The sequence below is a fragment of the Formica exsecta genome, unplaced genomic scaffold, assembly GCF_003651465.1.
Source record: "Formica exsecta isolate Colony F162 unplaced genomic scaffold, ASM365146v1 scaffold82, whole genome shotgun sequence".
NCBI lineage: Eukaryota > Metazoa > Arthropoda > Insecta > Hymenoptera > Formicidae > Formica > Formica exsecta.
The window spans coordinates 2,328,216-2,349,735 of record NW_021853592.1 but is presented as its reverse complement, the minus strand read 5'-3'; the positions used below and the strand labels follow the sequence as shown (position 1 = coordinate 2,349,735).

Sequence of the window (21,520 nt, the reverse complement as noted above, 5' to 3'; positions counted from 1 at the left end):
TAATTTATGTTACTATTACTAATTATTATTTTATATTATTATTATTAATATATATTATTAATTATTTATATAATATATTATTCTAATATAATCCGTATTATTTTAATATACTCACGCCAGTCTGCTTCGTAGTCGATATTCGAACTGTCAGAAAATAGTCCCATCATACTGACGCAAAAAATGTACGTAGCTGGTATAGTAATAACGAGAAATATCCGGTATCCGACCATATGTCTGTGCCGCCATACCATTCTTCGTTATGTAAGAACACGTGCAAGAGGGTGATCTTTTTTCGGGTTACAGCGCGAAAGACGCAAAACTACGTGATCTTTCTCTCTCTCGACGTTTTCCCTACGCGATACGACACGCAATGATTACCTGCCGTTTATCCGACACTCGGAGTTTGACCACACGTTTATATTTTTCATTCGTGAGAGATTTATCGCGCTCTCTTACACCGATAAGATACTGCGCAAAGCAATCGTCTATCCCTTCGATTAAACACGCGTAGGAAAATTTCCGATTTTCACGGACACAAACGTGTTTCCGTCCTTCGAATCTGTTATTTTTGCGACAATTGAGATTTATACGAGAATTTATACTCTTAGCCCCAATAAATTTACATGGTTGCTCCTCACTTCGAGTTTGGTCGCGTTCGACATTACATGGTCGCGTTATCATAGGAAAGCTACTTCGACTTATACGTATTGATAATCGCACACAATCCGATTAAAATTTATTTCAAATATATTGTACAATGTATGTGTGATATCGCGTATTTGTAAACGGTCGATATCTTTGAGATCGAGATGAATCGCGCAAGTATTTGATATGTACTTTTTTCGTTTGGTAAGCGAAGATAATACCAAGGCACACGATTAGAGAAATCTCATGTGTGTCTAAACTTTCTCGTATCTGTTTGGGGAAACATCTTTTATCACTCCAAAGTATTGACAGATATTGAGCTACTTTATAATCGAATCGAAACGAAATGAATTAGAAAACATGTTTTGAGATAATATAAATTTTTAGAATAAAAATTATAGAGCATACACATATTTGCAAATCTTTATAACAATATTATTTGAGAATTAAGTAAACTATTTGCGATAATTGATAAATTCAAAATATTTCCAAATGGAATTTATGCAAAGTATATTAATAAAATTAAATCTTGTATTAAACATGAAAATTTCTATTAAAATGTAACACGCAAATCGTTTAAGAGTGATAATTGTCAAAAAATTATACAATTATATGAATGTTGCATACATTAATGCGTGCATTAATTTCGAGCACAAGATGCACCGATGCAGATGTAGACATGTTATCCACGTAGATAGAGCAAAGCGGTTCGGTGCGTCTGTACCAGGCGAATTGATGCACGTTAGATGTATGAGTGTGTATGACATAGTATAAACTTAACAGAAGAGACAGTCTATTTGGTTTTAAGCTGTACTTAGCTAGAAGGAGAGGGCACTTTGCGTGAATCTATTTTATTAATTAAAAGGATAAATGTTTATTATCTTATTATGACAATGATAAAAATAATATAATTATTAGATAAGTGTCCTTTATTGTGATATGCTTTCTACCAACTTTTTATAAACTTTTAAAAGGACTTTTATAGCAAGAAATCTCTTTTAAACTAAAAAATAAATAAATTATGCAATAATAATACTTAATTACTCTAACATTACAATTTTGTATTAAGGTTTATAATCGCGAAAAAAATATTATCGAGGATCCTGAGAACGAAAAGTCGATTTATTAATTGCTAATAGTGTCGTTAGATTTTCTTCTTTCTTCTGGCATACCAGAAGGTTGTTTACGTGTCTCGCAAATTTACGAAAATAAGCGATACGATGACTAGTTGTAAAATTTCGTTAAAACATGCGTCTGTCTAAGCACACCTATTTTTTCCCGCTTACAAAGCATCGATGTCGCGATTGTTCGCAGACGATATACGTAATACGTGTTGTTTTTGGTATTGTAAATTTCGGAACTCCGTCGGCTTGAAGCTACACATGCGATACGATTCAGCAACAGGCGCTACGTGCGGGAGAAGAGATAGAGGGAGGGGCGATTCCAACAAACGATGTCGGACTTCGGAGTAGATGTTAATGTAGTATGTGTGTGACAACGGGATTGACAACATGGATACGACTGACCTAGGAGGAGGTGTGTTTGAATCTTATTTTCAATAATATCACCGGGACTGCGACCGTGTTAAAACAGTTTCGAAGCGATGATGGTGTGAACCGTGCACGGGGAAATATGTCGATTAGGAGAAACGGAAAACGGCGACGGGATGAGCGGGGAAAAAAATTGGAGAACCGGAGAAAAGGGTCGGAAAAAATGAAATACGTGCATTCGTATATGTAAGGTGCTTTCGATCGGCTTGTTTACTTGGTACTTTGCGTTTCTCCGCGAACGCGAGAGTTACCTTGTGAAGACGGGGAATGTGCGAATACGGTAGGATGTTTCGTTGTACTTGGCGTTGGCTTGGTGTCAATTATTCTCCTCGCGATAAACAGCGACCGATGATGATGAAGAAAGTGTTCCTAAAAAATCTCTTTATGGCATTTGCGATGGTCGCGACATTATATAAAATCAGTAGGAAATATTTAGACATGTATATTTGCTTCCTCTCCTCTTTTTTCATATCTCTCTGCCGAAATTATCTATTTGCCTCTTTCATTTTGTTCTTCTTTCTTTCAACAATCGTGCTGCTTAGATATTCTATGTGCAAAGTTGAGGAATTTTTTTAATTTAATTTAATTTTGTTTAATTTGAGAATTATTATTTCCAAAAATATTCCTTTCTTGTTTTTTTCTTCTACCTTCTTTCTTCTAGAATTTTGATATTTTGTTTGTACAAATACCAGATCTCTTGTACAAATAACACATTTTTGAATAATCGTTATACTTATCGCTTGTCTGCAAATAGAATTATTTATTCATGCATATCACAAACATGCGAATCTACGAAAGAAAATCTCTACATAAGTTTGGTTTAAATATATCTATACATATAATGAATTGTGTTTTTTTATAGATTGCAAACTATGAAATTAACGATCCAAGATTTAAATGACACTCAGATACATACATACATTTTAAAGAACAGATATATTTTTAATAGACGAAATATTTTCTCATGCGTATATATTGTTTCTCTTTAATTATACAACATTCTTGCAATTGTTTATTCATCAATTAAATCACGAACAATTTATTATTCAAATTCACAAATAATGTTGAATGATTTAAATCAGATTGTCAGAACTTGTCTACGTATTATAAACAAGTAAAGTATTATATCGAATATAACAAGTGTAATTGGGGATAATCAGCACTTGTTCGAGCTCTTTTTTAATATCCTTAAAAAGCAACACGAGACGTAGGAAGATAATCAACTTTCTGCGTGCATAAGCTACTACGGTGCTAATCTTTTTGTTAATATTAAAATATTTTGTTAATATTAAAATGCCGTGTCGTCTATAATATAGCTTGACAAAATTTTAATATAATCAACAAAACTCGCATTTCAAATTTAATTTATCAATACATTGTGCATTGAGCACACTAATGCAGTCACACTATCCTTATCGCTAACAAGATAATCATATCCTGGCTAAGGTGCAAAGATGAGCTCTCGGCATGTTAATCCGGACATATGAAATGCTATCAACGCAATCAAATATACACGTGAAATGTACGAAAATATCATGTTTTTGTTAAAAATACATAAGCTATTTACGCAATTGAGGAGAAAGCGAAGATAAAATTAATTATTCTATTCAAATGTTTAAAAGAGAGCTCGTCAATTTCTTCCAAACGTCTTCTGCAGACATCTTTTAAGCCAAGATCTCGCCCAAAGATCTTTATCAATGGCGTATCAACAGCCACACGCGTTAGCGATGTAGACGTAGAAGTTTACCTCCACACTGTACTCGCGTTAGACGAAGCATCCGCTTTCGTTGCGAGCAGTTACGTTGACCTTTAATAAGAACAACGCAGGGGATGGTGAAGCATTAATTAAAGCCAACTCGGCGGGAGTCTTGAGATGAGATAACATAGGTGGCTTAAAGCGATCTAAAGCTAATTAAGCATCATCAATTACGAGATAGGATTAATGAGAATTAATGAAAATAACGCTCATTCGACGTTTATTATCCTAACGCACCGTTCTTTGTCACTCACTTGTCTTGCATGATTATTATCAATCGCGTGTGTGTTCAGATTTAGATTTACATATAAACTAAATAAACTATAATTTAGAAAGGGAATCACACATGTTATGAGCAGCTCATCTCGCGTTTTACGACAAATAAAAAAAAATATCTTTTTTAAATTTATTATTATTCCGTAGAAGAGGAAAACTTTTTTCATTTACATTACACACCGTTTAAATCCTGACTGTTTGCAATTGATTACAAAATGGGTTTTTTATTTTTAATCGTGTGTCTTGTGAAAATATTTCTCTCTCTCTCTCTCTCTTTCTCTCTCGAAAATAATAAATTAATCTTCAATTTTTTCGAGATTATTCAAAATTGTAGCGATCAGCTTAATGTAATCGTAATGATAATTAACACTTATTAATAAGAATGTAATCCAATGTTCTTTTTCGATTGTATAATACAAAACGCAGAATATAAGAAATAGTATATTGATTTAATAGAATTTAGGCAAATCTAGTAAAATCAAAACAATTAAAAATATCAAAATTCGGCGATGATTTAAATCTGAAAAACATAACTTTGAAAAAAATAAAGCATTGAATCAATGTCGCTCATCTCTGTTATCTATCATTACAGTTTATATTGTATTGCATGGCTTTGCTATGATATTGATTAAAAAAAAAAAAAAAAAAAATCGTTCTTTTACCTCTAATACAAAGTATATTATAAAATGCATAACAATAATGCAAATTATTTACTTATGGCTTTTTTACTATGATATTATATTTATAACATATTCGCAATCCCTGCGAATTTTCTCTCTCTGATAAAGATAAAAAGTTACATGTAAAATACGTAATTTTTATGCAACTTTACGCATATCATTGAAAAATTGTAATAAGTTTATCAAAGACGATTAAGAAAATGTTAATAATCGCAGAAACATCATGTTGATTATTGGTAAACCGAAATGATTAACGCAGTTCAACAAAAAGTAATATCTTTACTAAACCTACGAAAAAGACAGTAGTTATTCTTTAGATAGAAAAAATTTTTAATATAAAATTTTGGCCTCTGGAATATACTACTCACAATTTTGAAAAATTTCGGATTAGAATCCTAGAAAGGGTTTTAACGCTTTATCATATTAGCTTATCATATTAATAGCTACGGCATTTGTATGAGATGAGAAAAAAAGATTTATTTTTTTATTAACCAAAATTAAGTATATTGTTAAAAAATTTCAGTTCTCAAGAAAATTTCTACCAAATATCATTCGATCGTTTATTCAAAGTTGAAGATTTATAAATCATTGAATGCAAATTTAGTATGTTAAAACAAGTCTTGTTAAAATTCGAAATGGCAAAGTTCAGTACGGCATATGTCAAGATAAAGAAAAAAATTCGAATCTATGTAAAAATTCGTATATAGTACATCGAGAAGGTTTTCACGTTAGATTACGAATCTAAAGTTAAGTTTGACGATCGTCAAACGGCGGATCCAACATACGGCGATCGCCGTGGAGTAAATAATCGATCGAGATAACTACAAGGAGATTAATTGTTCCTTGTCTTTTCTTTTATTTTTTTTTTTTTCCATCGAACTGTGTTATCCATCGGCTACCGTCTGCCGGCAACCGGCGACGGGATCGCGCCGCGCCCTTCCGAGCGAACGAATCGCCGGAGAACCCGAGTCGTTGAGTCGTCCGTGATATATATCTACGTTTATACGACGTACATTAGACATGAATGGCATCTGTTCTGCCAAGTTGAATGAGAGCAATTTAACTTCTTTAGGTTGCTTAATCGGTAGGAAGTCACATCCAGTCACATAGCGGTATGAAACCTGTAAGAGGCACCAATACGCGCGCGCACGTTCGCATGCTCGTGTATCTCTCCCCTCACGGGGAGAGTGTAAAATGCGGAAAGAGAGAGAGAAATTATATAAAATATAAAAGTATAAAATATAAAATTGCGAGAGAGATAGAGAAATATCGTTAATTAACTTCATTGTCGCGATGTCGTTTTAAATGACGATGAGCGCAATTAGTTAATCCGGTACGAACAAATGCCTATTTTATATGTGCCACTGATATATTTAATCCTTCAAAAGGATAATTTAAATCGGACATTATATAATAATCCGGTAATAATCAGATAGATGAGCAATATTCAAAGAAAGTGATCTATTAAATATTTTTTGAATAAAAAAAGAAATTTAAATAAGTTTCAGATATCTTCTTACGATTTTCACGATATGTCTTAATATGTACTATATTTATGATTATCATTTAGTAGCGTGATTTTTAACAATTTACCGTTGCTTTATTGGACAATTGTTGAGTAATAGATTTTAATTCGCGATTATGAACAAAATACATAATGGTAAAGTAGCCGTGTCACATGAGTAGAATGAGTAAAATAAATTAAGATGATAAAATTTGTCAAGAAAGCTTAAATGTCCACAAATCTACACAAGAGATTCTAATTAAAAGGAACACGTTATCAAAGTTAGATTGAAGCTAAATCAAATGTTTATGTACACGTACACACACAATGCATGTAATACATTTTCAGTATATTTTTAAACATTAATTATACGCAAGAAGAAAATTATATTTTAGCGTCAAAATTCGTTAGGTACACTTGAAGATATATATTAATATTAAAATCTAAAAATTTCTAATATCTAGAAGAATATTTGGCAATGAACAGCAGATCGACTGCAAAATGAGGGGAATGCGTGTCGCGTAGTTCGATAACTGATAAGAAGCTTTTTGCGAGGGTTTCGCCTTTGAAAATTCGTCCCCTAAAATTACGAGAGAGCGTGCCGCTCGATTACCAGGCACGATCAATCGCACATCGCTGACGGACCACCTTTATACCCCTCCCTCTCCAAACCCCGCGGCTCCCGCTTGTTTGTCAAAAGAATTCGGCACGACACGACGGTTCCATAAAATTGAAGTAATGACGAACGGTAACGAGACATTTCCTACTTGTGGCGTATCGTTATCTTACCACCACACGATCCGATTTGGACACCGCACACCGTCGCCGACGTGTCCGTGTGCCCGGTGCATGGCGTGACATTCCGTGTCGTTTTCTAGCGGGAACGTATGTCTATTCGGCGAGTCAACGTACGTGCTGCTCGTATACCGATTTCGTAACCGTCGATCTGCCTCCTCGTCATCCTCATCGTCTTCGTCGTCGTCACGACTCCGCTCCCTTTTAGCGCCAGAATGAGCCGCCGGCTCTAAAAAGATAATGGTTAACTTTAAGCTCCTCCCTCCGCTCTTATCGTATTAAAGCCACGAGCGGTCGCGAAGCTTCGAGGAAAAGAGCTTCTTCTGCTTTACATTAAAGTAGCAAACACGCGTAATTGACGTTAATATCGCGCGAATGTAGCATAGCTGAAACGCGCGTGTCGAATTGTCGAAAATACATGAGAGAATGCAATGTTTCTCGTCTGAGAGAGTGTCCGTTCGCGCTGCGACCTGTAAATGGAAACGAAGGTATTTCGCGGTTTAATTAACACGCACACTATACGGTTTTGTAGGTACGCGCTTTGCTTGTTACGCAACGATAAAAACGCATTTCGTCGGATACGAGTGTGTCCTGGGTGCGGTACATCCGGAATCGTTATTATGCGATCGCCGCGAATGATACAGGGTGCGGCGAAAACCGTAGAGTACGAGCGACAGAATCCTTCGCGATATAAAGTAAATTGAGATTGCGGGAGATAAAATTTCTTCTCGCGAAAGTTTTATCCTCGAGCAAATTGACTTAAAAAAAAAATAAAAATAGATAATAAAATTTAAAATTTGAATCTCTTGAAATTATCATCCATTCGACAGAGAGAGAGAGAGAGAGAGAGAGAGAGAGAGGAATGATGTTATCTCTACCGATTACATAAGATTACCGCGTTTATTAGCGCTTACGATATCGATGAAGTAAATTAAGGCACGTCCGTCGTAAGTCAATGCCCCCTGTAGAACGTGACAATTGCATTCGAACGTATCATCAAATTTCTCTCTGATAGAGAAGATAGAACGTCTCGTACGAAAAAAAAAAACTATTTTGTGTATCAAATTAAGCTCTCGAAAAAATTTCAGACAAAACAACTATAATGAATAATAATATAAGAATTCTGATGACGATATTGCTACACGATATCGCGTGCGTGTATTTTTCTTAAAGGAAAAAAACTTACGTTTTTTTAGGTATAAATTGTACGCCACCGGCTATAGAAGATTTTCCACACGACCTGTTTGATGAGGAGCAAAGACAAGGCGGTGCCGTTGTCGTACACGTCATCGTGTCGCTTTACTTATTTATCGCTTTAGCAGTAGTATGCGATAAATTCTTCGTACCTGCTGTAGAAAAAATATGTCACGGTAAGAGGGTTGTATTACATATATATATATATTTCTTTCCTTTTAATCCTATACGTCGAGAGAGAAATGTTTGTTCAACCAAAGCCGGTGCCAATCGGGATCCTGCAAATTGACTTAAACATCTAGATCGGATCAAAACAAATCATTCTGGCACTCTTGCCGACGCCTCGTGCTGATCCCCCGCTCGAGATATGCGACTGTCGAATCGATGCCCATGCTGCGGCATATCTGCGTCACTGCGGGCGCCAGACACGTCTTCATCGGTTACCGTAATTGTCTTTCATTCGGAAACCTCGCCTGACATTTCTCGAAACAAATACGTATTTAGCTTCGGAGTAGCCTTCAGCGCTAAATGTGATTGCCCGATTCGCACGATAGGAGTATCGAACGTCAGACAATCACATCTATCGCTAAAACACATACGAGGCATAGTACTTATCATTGAGAAATAAAAAAAAAAAATTAATTGATGTATTTGATGTAATATTAAATTCCGGGATTGTCCATCATTACCATTGGGGCTATTTCTGGCGGAGAAGAAATCTCTCTCTTATATTAAATTTTATTATTTTAAATCTCTCTCGATTATTTTTTCCGTATCTATTTTTTTAACGAAATTGCATAAAAAAGAAATATTCACTCTAGATGGTGTATGTATTTTTACGCTCTGTACGTGTATACGTATACATACATGTATGCGTATATATGAAAAAGAAGGGTTGAGAGTAAAAGAATCGAAGTTGACATGTTGCATTTTAGCACTCTCGATGTCAAAAGACGTAGCCGGCGCGACGTTTATGGCGGCGGCGACGTCGGCCCCAGAATTATTCGTGAATGCCATCGGAACATTCATCACGGAAGGTGACATTGGCGTCGGGACGATAGTAGGTTCCGCAGTATTCAACATCCTGGCTGTCCCAGCCTGCTGCGGTATCGGTGCGGGAATGGTAGGTTGCCAAGTGTTCTATATAATTTGTGAAAAAAAAAAATATATATATAACAAACTTATATAAAAGAGAAAATATCTATATAAAAAGAAAAACGCGAAAACTTGCACATAAAAAAATTTAGTGCTACATATTCAAAAAGAAATTGATTAATATTATGTCATATTAATTAGAATACATAAAACATGTTGCTGCAAGAAAAGTAAGTGTACGTTTAATAAATATATATTTAAACAATTTAAATAAAATAAAGTTAAAAATAAAATAATTTATTGATTTGAAACAATTTATATATATACATAAATATTATGCATACAAATGTACAAATATATATTTTTTGATGCATTTATTTTATATTGTAGGTTTATATATAGTATACGGATTTTTTTAAATTTTCTTTAGACAATTGATAAGTGAAATTATCGATCACGTATTTAGATTCATAAAAAAATTAATTATTCCTCCTTCTCTTGTCAATACCATTCATCATTAAATCGCCAACGATTTTATTTTGTGCTTAAATAATTATGAATAAACGACGTGTAAATTTTATAGCGATTCAATATATGTAATAAGTATAAAATTAATACAACGCCAATTGATAACGCCAAGAATCTATATCAATAAGCACTAAGACACTGTCAGACATGCATCATACAGATACGTAATCAACATTCTTGAAAATTTGCACGCATGGTATTTAATACGCATTCTTATATACGTAAAAAAATCTGCGATAATAATATATTCACGCGTATAAGCACAATTTAAATTAAATTCAAGATAATTATGAAATAAACATATAGAGAGCGTCTAAAGTTTTTAAATATGTTTCCCTCTAGAAAAATTCCCCCTTAACGGATTTAAAATTGAAATTTTTTAAATATAATTTTAGCGCGCATGAGCAAAAAAAGTTATCTTTATCTTTGGAAATAGATAAATAATCTCATTTTTATAATTTTACATAAATGGATATCTATTTAAAATTATTGAATTATATTTAAAACATTCATTTTCCGGATATGTAAGAAAATCTGTCAAATATTCAAGAGCATCTATGGATATCTGATAATATTTTCTCTCACCGGATACATAAGATACGTTCATCGGTTATTCAGATATAATATTTACGAAAGATATCCTTCGGATACGCAAGTATATCCATTAAATATTGTATACCATAAATTATATTCGTAATAATCTTTTCCCATAAGCAGGTGGTGCCACTGGATTGGTGGCCTGTTAGTAGAGATTGTCTTGCTTACGGTGTCACCGTCGCCATTTTAATATGCATTATACACGACGAGCGAGTGGAGTGGTACGAGGCATTAACGTTGGTGCTCTTGTATATTGTTTACATCGCCGTGATGTATTGGGATAAATCGTTCCAGCGGTGTACGAGATTCCGTACAAACGACGACCAGATATCTTCGGATGGCCGACGAGTTACAACAGGTGAGGCCGTAATTTCATTACAGCTTTGATCGACAACAAGTGCTGTTGTTTTCAAGTACAAAAACTCGTAACTTGTTCCAAGATGAATCTAGAAGTATAAATAAAACATCTAACGATTTTGCAGCGATTTATTTTTGTTTTATAAAATATTTCACCCTCTACTTTCCATCAGTTTCTCATAAAAAAAGTATTTCAATAATTAATCAAATGTTTACACATACAATTGATAAAAATAAAGTTTGAAAGAAGAAGACGAAATATTTTGATGTTTTCGAGATCCCTGAGAGTCTCGAGGACACGAGCGAGCGTATTATGTGTCTCTGCAATCTAATCCAGACACTGCAACAATATGTTTACTTGCTTGAAAAGCACGTTTCTCACAGATTCTAGCGACATTCACTTACCAAGACCGGACAAATTACAATCACCCGGGGATCATGTGGAGCAAATAGCCACTATTGACGTGCCGCTACAAAATGGCGGGACGAAAACGCAGGAAGAGAATCCAGATTCCAGTAAGACTGTTCTCTTTTTCGAATTTTTGCATCGTGCAATATTATAGATAAAAGTTTAAAAATAAAATATAATTCATCGTACAAAAGTGTCATTAACAAATATTTACTCTTTTAATAAAATCTAATCTAATCAAAACGCAATCCGTCTCATTATCAACTGTATCGATGACACCACCATATATCTGTCAATAATAGTATTCTCGAATAATAGTGCAATGCGCAATATTTCGAGCGTGAGCCACTTGATAGGTCAAGTGTGCAATAAGCACGAATGGAAATTTTCCGAGTATCAGTCATCAAGAGATCAGAGAGATCAAATTTGAATTTAAATTTGATAAACCTATCATAGAGCTATTATTCAAATCTTATACAATTTATGTTATTTTATGTAAAATGATATTTATTTTCAGGAAAGATAAACGAGGCAATATTTGTTCTAAATTTAATATTCCCGTAATATGTATGACAGATTATGAGTACGAACTGTTGGTGTGGCCAGCGCATGCCGGATGGTTAAGGAAGACCGCTTGGGTCACAACATGGCCCATTCATCTTGTATTCATGTGCACGATTCCCGACTGCGAAAAACCCCGATTTAAGAATTGGTTTCCCATCACGTTCTTGATGTGCATCATATGGATTGGATCGCTTAGCTACGTTGTAGCGTGGATGATCACTATAATCGGTGGGTAGAGATATAATTTTAATTTGCAACTTAGCAAGTCGAATCAATCGAATATGGAAAAAAGTTCTGTTAGAAATGACGTCCGATGAAATTTTCGTTAAAGACACGTCGATTCGATGCTGACAAGGAAAAATATGACGACGAAACATTTTTATCGCGCGTACAAGAATTTTGAAAAATCTCGGGAATTGAAAAGTGTGAATCTGAAACTTGCACAAATTATTTTTTTTTTTTCAGGCGACACGCTCAAAATACCAGATTCCGTAATGGGCATCACTTTTCTCGCGGCGGGGACCAGCGTACCCGAAGCCGTATCGAGTGTGATTGTCGCAAAACAAGGTATACACAATTATACTGTCTCTTATGATAAAAAATATACGTGGAAAATTAATTCCTCGTAACGAGGGAATATTGCTACGTTAATTATCAAATTAGCACACGCTGTGTTAAACATTAAGAGGAATTTGATCATTGGATCGAGTAGGAATCTGAAGAGGGCGAATCTCATGGAAAAAAAAAACGAAAAAAAACAAAAAAAAGGAAACAGCAAGTGCGAAGAGTCGGAAAAATAATTACACACTCTTTTCTTTCCGTAACTCCTCTTACCGTCCCGTTTTATTGTTCAGGCCATGGCTCGATGGGCATCAGTAATTCGATAGGATCGAACACGTTCGATATACTGCTATGCCTCGGACTACCCTGGCTAATCAAGTCATCCTTCTCGCCCACGCAGCCCGGCAGGCATTACATCAGTATAAATTCCGGCGGGTTGGAATACAGCGCCATATCGTTGCTGTCGACCCTGATGCTGCTGTACATCGCGTTCGCCTCCAACAAGTTTCAGCTCGACAGAAAAGTAGGCCGCGCCTGCTTGTGCATGTATGCCGTGTTCCTCATACTGGCGTCGCTGATCGAGCTCAACGTATTCTTCATGGTAAATCTCCCCACCTGCCAAAGGACGGTGAAATGATCGAGATACCCAGGACGATGACCCGCCCGCAATACATGTCCGGGCGCGGCCCCGCTCGCAATCCGCGCCGGAAACTCTCCCCCCTCCCCCCTTCGGACTTACCGAGAGAGACCCGTTCGTGCGAGGGGTGTTTATATTTCCAGCAACACGGCATCACCGTGTGTACAGTTTTAATATCACAATGTTATCACCATGTTTAGAACCATGGCAGTAATGCATTTTGTATTTATTACTGCTCTCTAAAAAGAATCTCTCTCCCTCTCCGCCTCTTGTCTCTCCGCTCTCTTCTCCTCATCGCAAAACCTCCATGCTATTTTTGAATATATTAGTCGACATCTCTTCGTTCCATCCGACATATACATTTTACGCTCTCTCATCTCGAGTTTTTCTCAATTTTTACCTCTATTATACATATATATATGTAACGCCAACTCTTCTCTCTTCCCTCTTCCCTTCTCTCCCCTTTCTCCACTTATTTTTCTCTTAAAATACGATTACTGTGCTTACGGCTATATTGTGTGCGCCGAAAAATCAACAACTTACGATTAGCCACAGTAACGAGCCACGGATCTCAAGCCACACAATCGGAAGCTTGCCCGAGAATCTAAACGCGTGCGTCGAGAAGGCAAAGTCGTCGCCGGGGCGAATGCCTCTAAATACGCGATTTCTGACAATCGTAATTGAGCGACGATGCGGGAGGGATCGAACAAGGGCGCTCCGCGACTGTGTCTAATTGTACGAAAGCGCAAGAAAGACTGCCGTTCCGTCAGCATATCGCAGACCTCGGTGTGTGACCGCGTGGAAACGTGTTTACGCGAGTGAAATGTCATCTCTCGATTTAACCGTGACAGCCCATTTCGTTCGTTTACGAATTCGCGCCGTCGATCTGTCAAAGTGTCGCATCATCGTTTCGACGGTATATGCAAAATCTACTATCCAAAGTAATTTGCTGTTAAATACCCGCCGAAATACGTCGCTCGATGAATTTACCTCTATTTAGTATCTCCGCTGAAAAAAGAAAAAAAAAAAAAAGAAAAAAAGCTACTTCATTGATAGTGCATATTCGAGGAACAGCGGAAAAATTCACCCGTTTCACGATCACGTGGCGATCCTTTACCCGCTGGCAAAGCGAAACGCATACAGGCACGCATACACATACACGCAAAATCGTAATATAACGTCGAAACAAGCCGTTGCGCGCGCGATAACACCCTTCTGCGATAACACACCTTCACACAAATTGCGAAAACACAAAATCTGTGACTGTAAATGTGTTTAGATAAAACCGTAACTTAACATTTAATAAAGTACTGTAATAAGTTATTAAAATAATACAGCCAATATATAAAAATCGATTCCTCTCCAGTCTCTATGAGTGTACATACGGGAAGGGAGGAAGGGAAGGGAAAAAGGGGTGAGAATTTTCACTTAGAAATATGGAACTCTTATACAGACTGTCTCGCGCAAAAAAAGAAAACTGTCTTCAATCCGCTTATAAAAATAATAATTCGAAAAAGATGCGTGTGATTTTTGACGTCATTTTCTATATCTTGATGAAACTCTGGATCGATTTACCTTGGGAATGATGAGACGACGTTTAAATCGACAGTATTTATAAACGAACGCTGCTGTGGGATATTTATATTTCGTCGAGGGAATTTTACGGATGGCACGTCTCGCTTTTGTTTCCCGTGCACGCATACGTACTATGATATTTTTATTCGTTTACACGAGAAAAATCGAACGAAAGAAGATCCGATATACATACATCACATTGAAGCCGGCGCTGTTTTTAAAATACACATCATCATAAGTTGATGTTTTCCCGAGACTCTTCTAAAAATATGTTTTAGCATATATAATTGCGGTCTTACAGAGGGAGAGGATAAAACTTTTTTATAGAAAAGATATAAAAAATCGAAATAAATAAAATATAATCCTTTTTGGTTAATTTCATATGGATTTTTTTCAGAGAATTTTAATTTATAATTACTAAGATATTTAATGTTAAAAATTAAAAAGTTTATAAAGAAATAAGATAAAATCTTCGATTGATATTTTCAGTTTACATCATAAGAAATTGTAACGTACAGCAGAGTCTAAAACACACTTTTGTGGAGACTTATATCTACAATTGTAGTACAAAATGCTACCAGTATCAAAATGATAAATTTTCTATTTTTAAACTTAATCTTTTTTCTTTATTTTTTTTTAAATATTTGCTAGCTTTTTACATTAGATTACATTATTATGTGCATAAAATTATTCTTTAATCGTGCTACATTGTTATTGCCAATCTTTAAAATGAAACTCATTGTCAGACGCGCTGTTGGTGCTTTGACATTTCTGTTATGTAAAGAGATAATTTTCATATTAGCCAAGAATGTGTTCATAAATCTTGACCCGCTATTTCAGTTATACGTAGATATTGGCACAACTCTGATAATCACAAAGACATTAATATTAGAATTATGCAAGTGGAACGAATAAATGCGAGATTTATACCGCGTATATTATAGCGAAATTCTTTTTCTCGCTATACATCAGCGATCGATGTTTGTCGTAAGATCAAACGACTTACTACTAAGAAATACCGATCATCATCATCATCCTGATTGCCGAATATATATCGGCAATCTTTATTTAAAGTCGATGCAGATATAGTATGTCTCCTCTCGGATTTTCCTGAAAACTCGAGCCTTGGCACGGATTCAACGACCGAGTTTACCAGCGAACCTCCCAGCGCGCGTCTGGCTCCTCTCTTCGCAGACTCCGCAATGTATGAAAAGATACGAGTCGGACGGGACGTTGCTAACGCGCTCAACGTATAATTCCCTCCAATATTTTACGTCGCGAGATCCGCTTGCAGGTACGTACGTACTATACGATTCGCTCCGCGAATGGCACAGATATCACGGCGAACGTCAATGTCATAATTCGTTGACAGCTGAAATCTGTCACCGTTCGCGGCAAAAATGTATATGGGCGCGCGCGTGACCATCTTTTGGTCGTCTCGGTCCCATCTCCACTTTGTCTCGGTGAAACTATCAGGTCATCTCGTATATTATCATCCTCGACGGTTGAGCGGTATTAGCCGTATCCGCACGCGACCGGTGCTGTCAAAGCGCGCGGGTTCTCCACGTTAACGGCCATGTATGCGTGACACACCGACACAGCTCGTATCTAGACTTATCCGCATCATTCGAAGAGCAAGTTTCGAGGTAGATTGTTTGCGACAATGTACAATACATGTATTTGCTTGCGATATATTCGTTTCGACGTTACTTTCGTTGCACTATGTAAATCAACGATCGTAGAGTGTGTCACGTATTTATATAGGTATGCGTATGACGACTGTGGGTATGTGTGTGTGTGTGTGTGTGTGTGAGAATACAATAACTGTGTACGTACAATAACTTTATAATGGTGGTGAGAGAGGGGTCAGTTGCGTGTCGGCGCGGCAGATCTGCAATGCGGCGTTGCCGTTGAAACCGTTGATTCACAAAACCCTTCTTCCTACGTTGATTATATACGTTTCCTTCGTGTGTATGTGCGTGCGGACGCGTGTGGGTGCTGTGTGCGTGTGTATGTGCGCGCGCGTGGTAAAGAAAGAAGGGTGGGATACCTGCAGGGGCTGCGATTACGCAGTCCCCCTCCCCCCTTTCCCTCCCCGAAAACGCGAGGGGCATGCAACGTCGGGGGCTGGATCCTCGCACGGACGTCGCAACCCTCGTGTGTGTCCACGTCATGCGCGACAAGTCTCGCGATTTTGCGCGCGCTCAGCTTCTCGTTGCGCGCGCAGCCATCGCGTGGGGGTGAATCGGCATCGTCGGGGAGGGGTTGTGCATCGCGACCGTCCACCGTAACCGAGAGAAGGTGAGAATTCGCACAGAGCGGGTATCGAGCGGTGTGTGCGTGCGGTATCGCCTACAGGGAGCACGACCACTCTCTCCTCTCTCTCTCTCTCCGTCTTTTTTTTCTCTCTCTCTCTCTTTGCCTCTTTCTCTCCTCTCTCTCTCTCTCTCTCCTTCTGTGCGTGTGATCCCGCACGATTTTTACCGCTCATGTTTCGTTGGCGATTTGTGTGTGTTCCTTTATGAAAGCGCGTCATTGCCGCGCCGCGACGGACCGTTATCTCGCGGGCGCGTACTTATGCTCGGATCCGAATCGCGACTGCCGTCTGATAATGCCCCTTATCGTTGCCGCGCGCGTTACGTGACCCGCGACGTTACGGGAGTCTACGCGACGAGCAGCAGCAACAGCAGCGGCAGCGACGGCAGCAAGACCGACGGTGGACGGTCCTCGTGACACTGTTGGAGAACGACGGGGTGAACGACGATGGATCGCAAGGCGAAACTATAGCCCCCGTTGCAGTTCGCGATCGGATTCCCATAAATATCGCCCTGCTTCGTAATAATAATAATAATAATAATAATAATAATAATAATAAAATACTTCCCCGTGTCGGCCGTGTCGCTCTTATTAGATATCGTATCACATATCCTAGCTTCATATCGATCATTCGTCCCGTAGCACCTCCGCATCGCCCGCTTTCGATCAAACAGATCCGTGCTCCGAGTTAAGCGCGTTGATCGATAAAAACGACTGTGTCGTGTCCCCGAACGCGGACTGTGCCGAAGAATTACGGAAAAAGCTGTGAAGTTTGTATGCTCTTCGAGAAAAGTGGTGCCTAAGCGTGATTACAAGGGGAGAGAAAAAAATATCTTAGTGCCTACATACACACACACACACACGCACACACACACACACACACAAACATACACGCGCGCGCGCGCGCGCAATGCGTGCGTATCGATGATTCGCTTGAAATACCGATCTATCGTAATCTGTACCATCTAGCACGCATCTTGGGATACGATTGCGATGCTCCTTTATCACTCGCCGATTATGTATCACGCCGGAGTATCGAAGTATCTACGAGAAAGCGCACAGAGCGTGCGGAGGGACGGTGGGGACTAAAGAGGAGGCGATTACAATAGAATCAACGGTATTTGGTAAATATTTCGTTTTGAATTCGGGGGACGAATTGCAGTATATTAGGGATCGAGTACACGCATGTACTCGTCGAGAATATCGCGCGCGTGGGACTCCGGCAATCGGCCTGCTTTCGCGCCGAGGATCGTTTCCCCGCGGACAGACTGAAAGATCGCCCTTATCACTCGCGTTAGTAATGTCGCGATTAATGCTGTGCAATCTCGGCAATGCCTCGACGGCGGGAAACGATACGAACAACAACGCAAACACGAACAGCAGTATGGAGGACGACGATTCTTATCCACTGCCTACAATCTATCGGTATGTAACATTAATACAGTCGTCTCTCTCTCTCTCTCTCTTTCTCTCTCTCTCTCTCTCTGTCGTGAAAGAGAGAATCACTTTCTTCTCGATGCATCATCCCTATTCACCCTTCGAACAAACGTCATAGCGCGATATGAGACACTTGTCGATCGAAAAATTCTGTTCAAAGATCCTTCGACAATCTATCTCGAGTTAATTTCAGGGGATGTGAAAAAATAATCGAAATTTAACGATAGGATTCGTTGTATATATGTCAATAAATTTTTAATAAATTGAATTATTTTATTTTTTATCTTTATCGCATTTTTTTCTTTTTTTTCTTTTTTTTTGCCAAAAGACGCGAAAACGCTTTGTTTGTAAAAATCGATTTCGCATTCTTCAAGCTTCTTTTTTCCTTTTTCTATGCATTGCATTTCGTTTGATGCACTATCATGTTGATCGCACGTCGATACAATTTCGCATCGCGAGAAGCGACTTATCGGGAAGATGGTAGAGAAGTAAAAATCGATTTCGCATTCTTCAAGCTTCTTTTTTCCTTTTTCTATGCATTGCATTTCGTTTGATGCACTATCATGTTGATCGCACGTCGATACAATTTCGCATCGCGAGAAGCGACTTATCGGGAAGATATTTCGGTAGAGAAGGGGGAAAGGGGTTTTACAATTATTAAAAGCGCGGCCAGTTCGCAAAGTGATCGTGTCTGGATAATGTCGGGCAAGGTGATCGGCGGGTGTATATATATATATATCGGGCACTCGAGCGAAAGGCGATATTCCCCGACCTGAAACCTATCGTGCCGCGTCGTCGTCCCCGCGCCGGTGACCCACATGCGGCGTCGGCGACGGCGACGTACTCGTGGTGGTAGTTTTAGCTTTTAAAGGGGCACCTACGTAACGCACCTCTAGATCTTTCCCAAGGAAAAGGCGTTACTAAGGTCGCGCGTCTGTAGTACGACCAACGAAACGATCCATCCGCTCGCTCTTCGAACAAAATTCAAGCACGAGTAATTCGATGAAAATGTACCATCGACGACAATCATTGTGTACCAATATATGTTCCCCCCTCCTCTACACCTTCTCCTCCCCAGGCGATTAACTGGAGCACTGAAGTGTGCGAGCTTGCATTAACGTCACTCTCTTGGAGCTAACTCTGGCCGTAATAAGAGTTTCCCTCCGCTGCGTCTGTATATCATGTATATAAGACTCCAATCCGAAGAGAGGGAGAGCGTATAATCCCCCAGAGTGAGATGGCGCGATCGAACTTTGCGTTGAATATCGATGAGCGATGAATTTTAATTAAAAATGACTCCTATTACAATATTGAATGACGGTTTTACATTTCTGACCGACGTGGTCGCAAACTCGGTAAAGTTATTCGTGCCTGAATTTCGTCTCGAGAGAATCAGCTCAGACAGTTCTGATGTCGGCGATTGTAATATTAAGCTGATAGAGTCGACACATATGCGCGGATTTAATATTTCCATATTTGCATGACACGTGTGAGACAGACGTAACGCTAATATTCATGAATTTTAATCACCCTTCTCTCTCTCTCTCTCTCTCTTTCTCTTTCTCTTCCCTGCGAGATTTTGGCAAAACTTGTTAGATTTGCAAAGTAAATGAGTCTTGCTAGTATTCAGAAATACTCGAGTTTAAGATCTGGAATAGAGTCCTTCTAAGTTTAGTACTCGCACGATGCTATATGAAGGAAAATTATTAATATGATTGAAAATTCTCGGAAATTCGTATACGACGGATACACGCGATGCATGCACACTTATATCGTTGCATGCACACATGCACCCATGCATGTAAGCAATGCATAACGTTATTAAACGGCGCGACAGGATAGAATCACAGTAATACGAGATGTTCAACAACAATCGAATATCCCTTTAATCTCAAAAGCTAAGAAATATAATAGCTTTAATAGTCACCGATAATTACGGAATTTTAATAAAATCAATCTTAAGGAGGCTTGTAAAAGAACAGCAAGACCTCGTTGTTATTAATTAATTTCAATTTGAATTAGTTTAAACGCAAATTTAACTTTACGCTAAATTGTCGCTTGAAAAAATATACGCGAAAGAAATATTTTGAAAAAAAAACATTTATTAAATTACGCTAATTTAAAATTATTCCAAGATTGGTGGAGAAAATTATTAAAGAATGTCAGCGAGACAAAGGGACGGTTTCGCGTCGCTGAAAACATATCCGCCAAGGAGAGGAAATTTCTCAAACTCGGAAATCCGGTGCTTCCGAAACATCCCGAGATACCGATCGATCATAATCGAGTTACACGAGGGAACACATACACAGGCTGATATAGAGGCGAGATATCGATATGTGCGATAACTCGTGCACCTTGTATGCGCAGCTGCCGTGCACCCATAGCAAGTCTGGATTGCATGGAAGAGTTCAACGGCGGCGGAGGCGGCGGCGGCGGCGTAGGTGCAGACTCGGGCGTGCACTGCAGCAACACGACCGGAACCAAAGAGCAGCTACTAACTAGCTGCATTGCCGCACAAGCGCAACGTTTGCAGCACCCCTCGCCAGGTATTCGCTACCGCAACTTGGGCAAAAGCGGTCTACGTGTTTCCAATGTTGGATTAGGTACGCTGAATGTATTCCCCCCCCTTTCGTAGAGTCATTTCTCAGATTCTCCTCTCTGTCTGTCTCTTTCTGTCTTTCTCTCTTTCTCTCGCGAAGGCTTCTCTCCGGCTGATACATACATGTATATATATATATATATATATATATATATATCGGTGCGCATTGATGCAGCGACGGTGCACGACGAGAGAGAAACTCTATGCATTGGATTCGCAGGTCAGTGGGTTGTCGCGTCGCGTCCCATCGCGCCGCGTCGCGTCGCCTCGCCTCGCTACGCGTCACTCGAGCCCGATGTCACCGCGGCTCGATTTATCGCGTCCGTCAATCTGCGAAGGCTGACCTCTCGTCGAGTCTCGGGTTACCTATCTACCTACCCACCTACCTATCTATCTATCCATCTGCCGCGCTGACCGGTAGGCGCGCGTACCAACGCGCCGACCC

The 21,520-nt window shown here is 38.7% G+C and overlaps 3 protein-coding genes across 7 annotated transcripts in view; 2 read left to right on the top strand and 1 right to left on the bottom strand.

Moving 5' to 3' along the window:
- Positions 1-1,618, bottom strand: part of LOC115244448 (sodium/potassium/calcium exchanger 4-like) — a 5,748-nt gene extending 4,130 nt beyond the window's left edge. Inside the window, exon 1 of the mRNA XM_029822086.1 lies at positions 116-1,618. Within this exon, the coding sequence (XP_029677946.1) occupies positions 116-251 (136 nt within the window). The 5' untranslated portion in view covers positions 252-1,618. The remainder of the gene's footprint in view (positions 1-115) is intronic.
- The window catches only part of LOC115244449 (sodium/potassium/calcium exchanger 3), a 20,785-nt gene extending 6,605 nt beyond the window's left edge, over positions 1-14,180 (top strand). Inside the window, exons 1-8 of one of the 3 annotated variants that reach the window (XM_029822088.1) lie at positions 1,697-2,181; positions 8,403-8,576; positions 9,336-9,523; positions 10,741-10,978; positions 11,362-11,493; positions 11,963-12,178; positions 12,416-12,517; positions 12,805-14,180. In XM_029822088.1, coding sequence (XP_029677948.1) covers positions 2,157-2,181; positions 8,403-8,576; positions 9,336-9,523; positions 10,741-10,978; positions 11,362-11,493; positions 11,963-12,178; positions 12,416-12,517; positions 12,805-13,148 — 1,419 coding nt within the window. In that variant the 5' untranslated portion in view covers positions 1,697-2,156 and the 3' untranslated portion in view covers positions 13,149-14,180. Of the gene's footprint in view, positions 1-1,696; positions 2,182-8,402; positions 8,577-9,335; positions 9,524-10,737; positions 10,979-11,361; positions 11,494-11,962; positions 12,179-12,415; positions 12,518-12,804 lie in introns of those variants that run through there. The other 2 variants (XM_029822087.1, XM_029822089.1) reach the window with 2 other exon arrangements.
- A 791-nt stretch (positions 14,181-14,971) lies between these two features.
- LOC115244450 (voltage-gated potassium channel subunit beta-2) overlaps positions 14,972-21,520 on the top strand; it is a 21,995-nt gene continuing 15,446 nt past the window's right edge. Inside the window, exons 1-2 of one of the 3 annotated variants that reach the window (XM_029822093.1) lie at positions 14,972-16,017; positions 20,844-21,079. In XM_029822093.1, coding sequence (XP_029677953.1) covers positions 20,875-21,079 — 205 coding nt within the window. In that variant the 5' untranslated portion in view covers positions 14,972-16,017; positions 20,844-20,874. Of the gene's footprint in view, positions 16,018-16,801; positions 18,465-20,843; positions 21,080-21,520 lie in introns of those variants that run through there. The other 2 variants (XM_029822092.1, XM_029822091.1) reach the window with 2 other exon arrangements.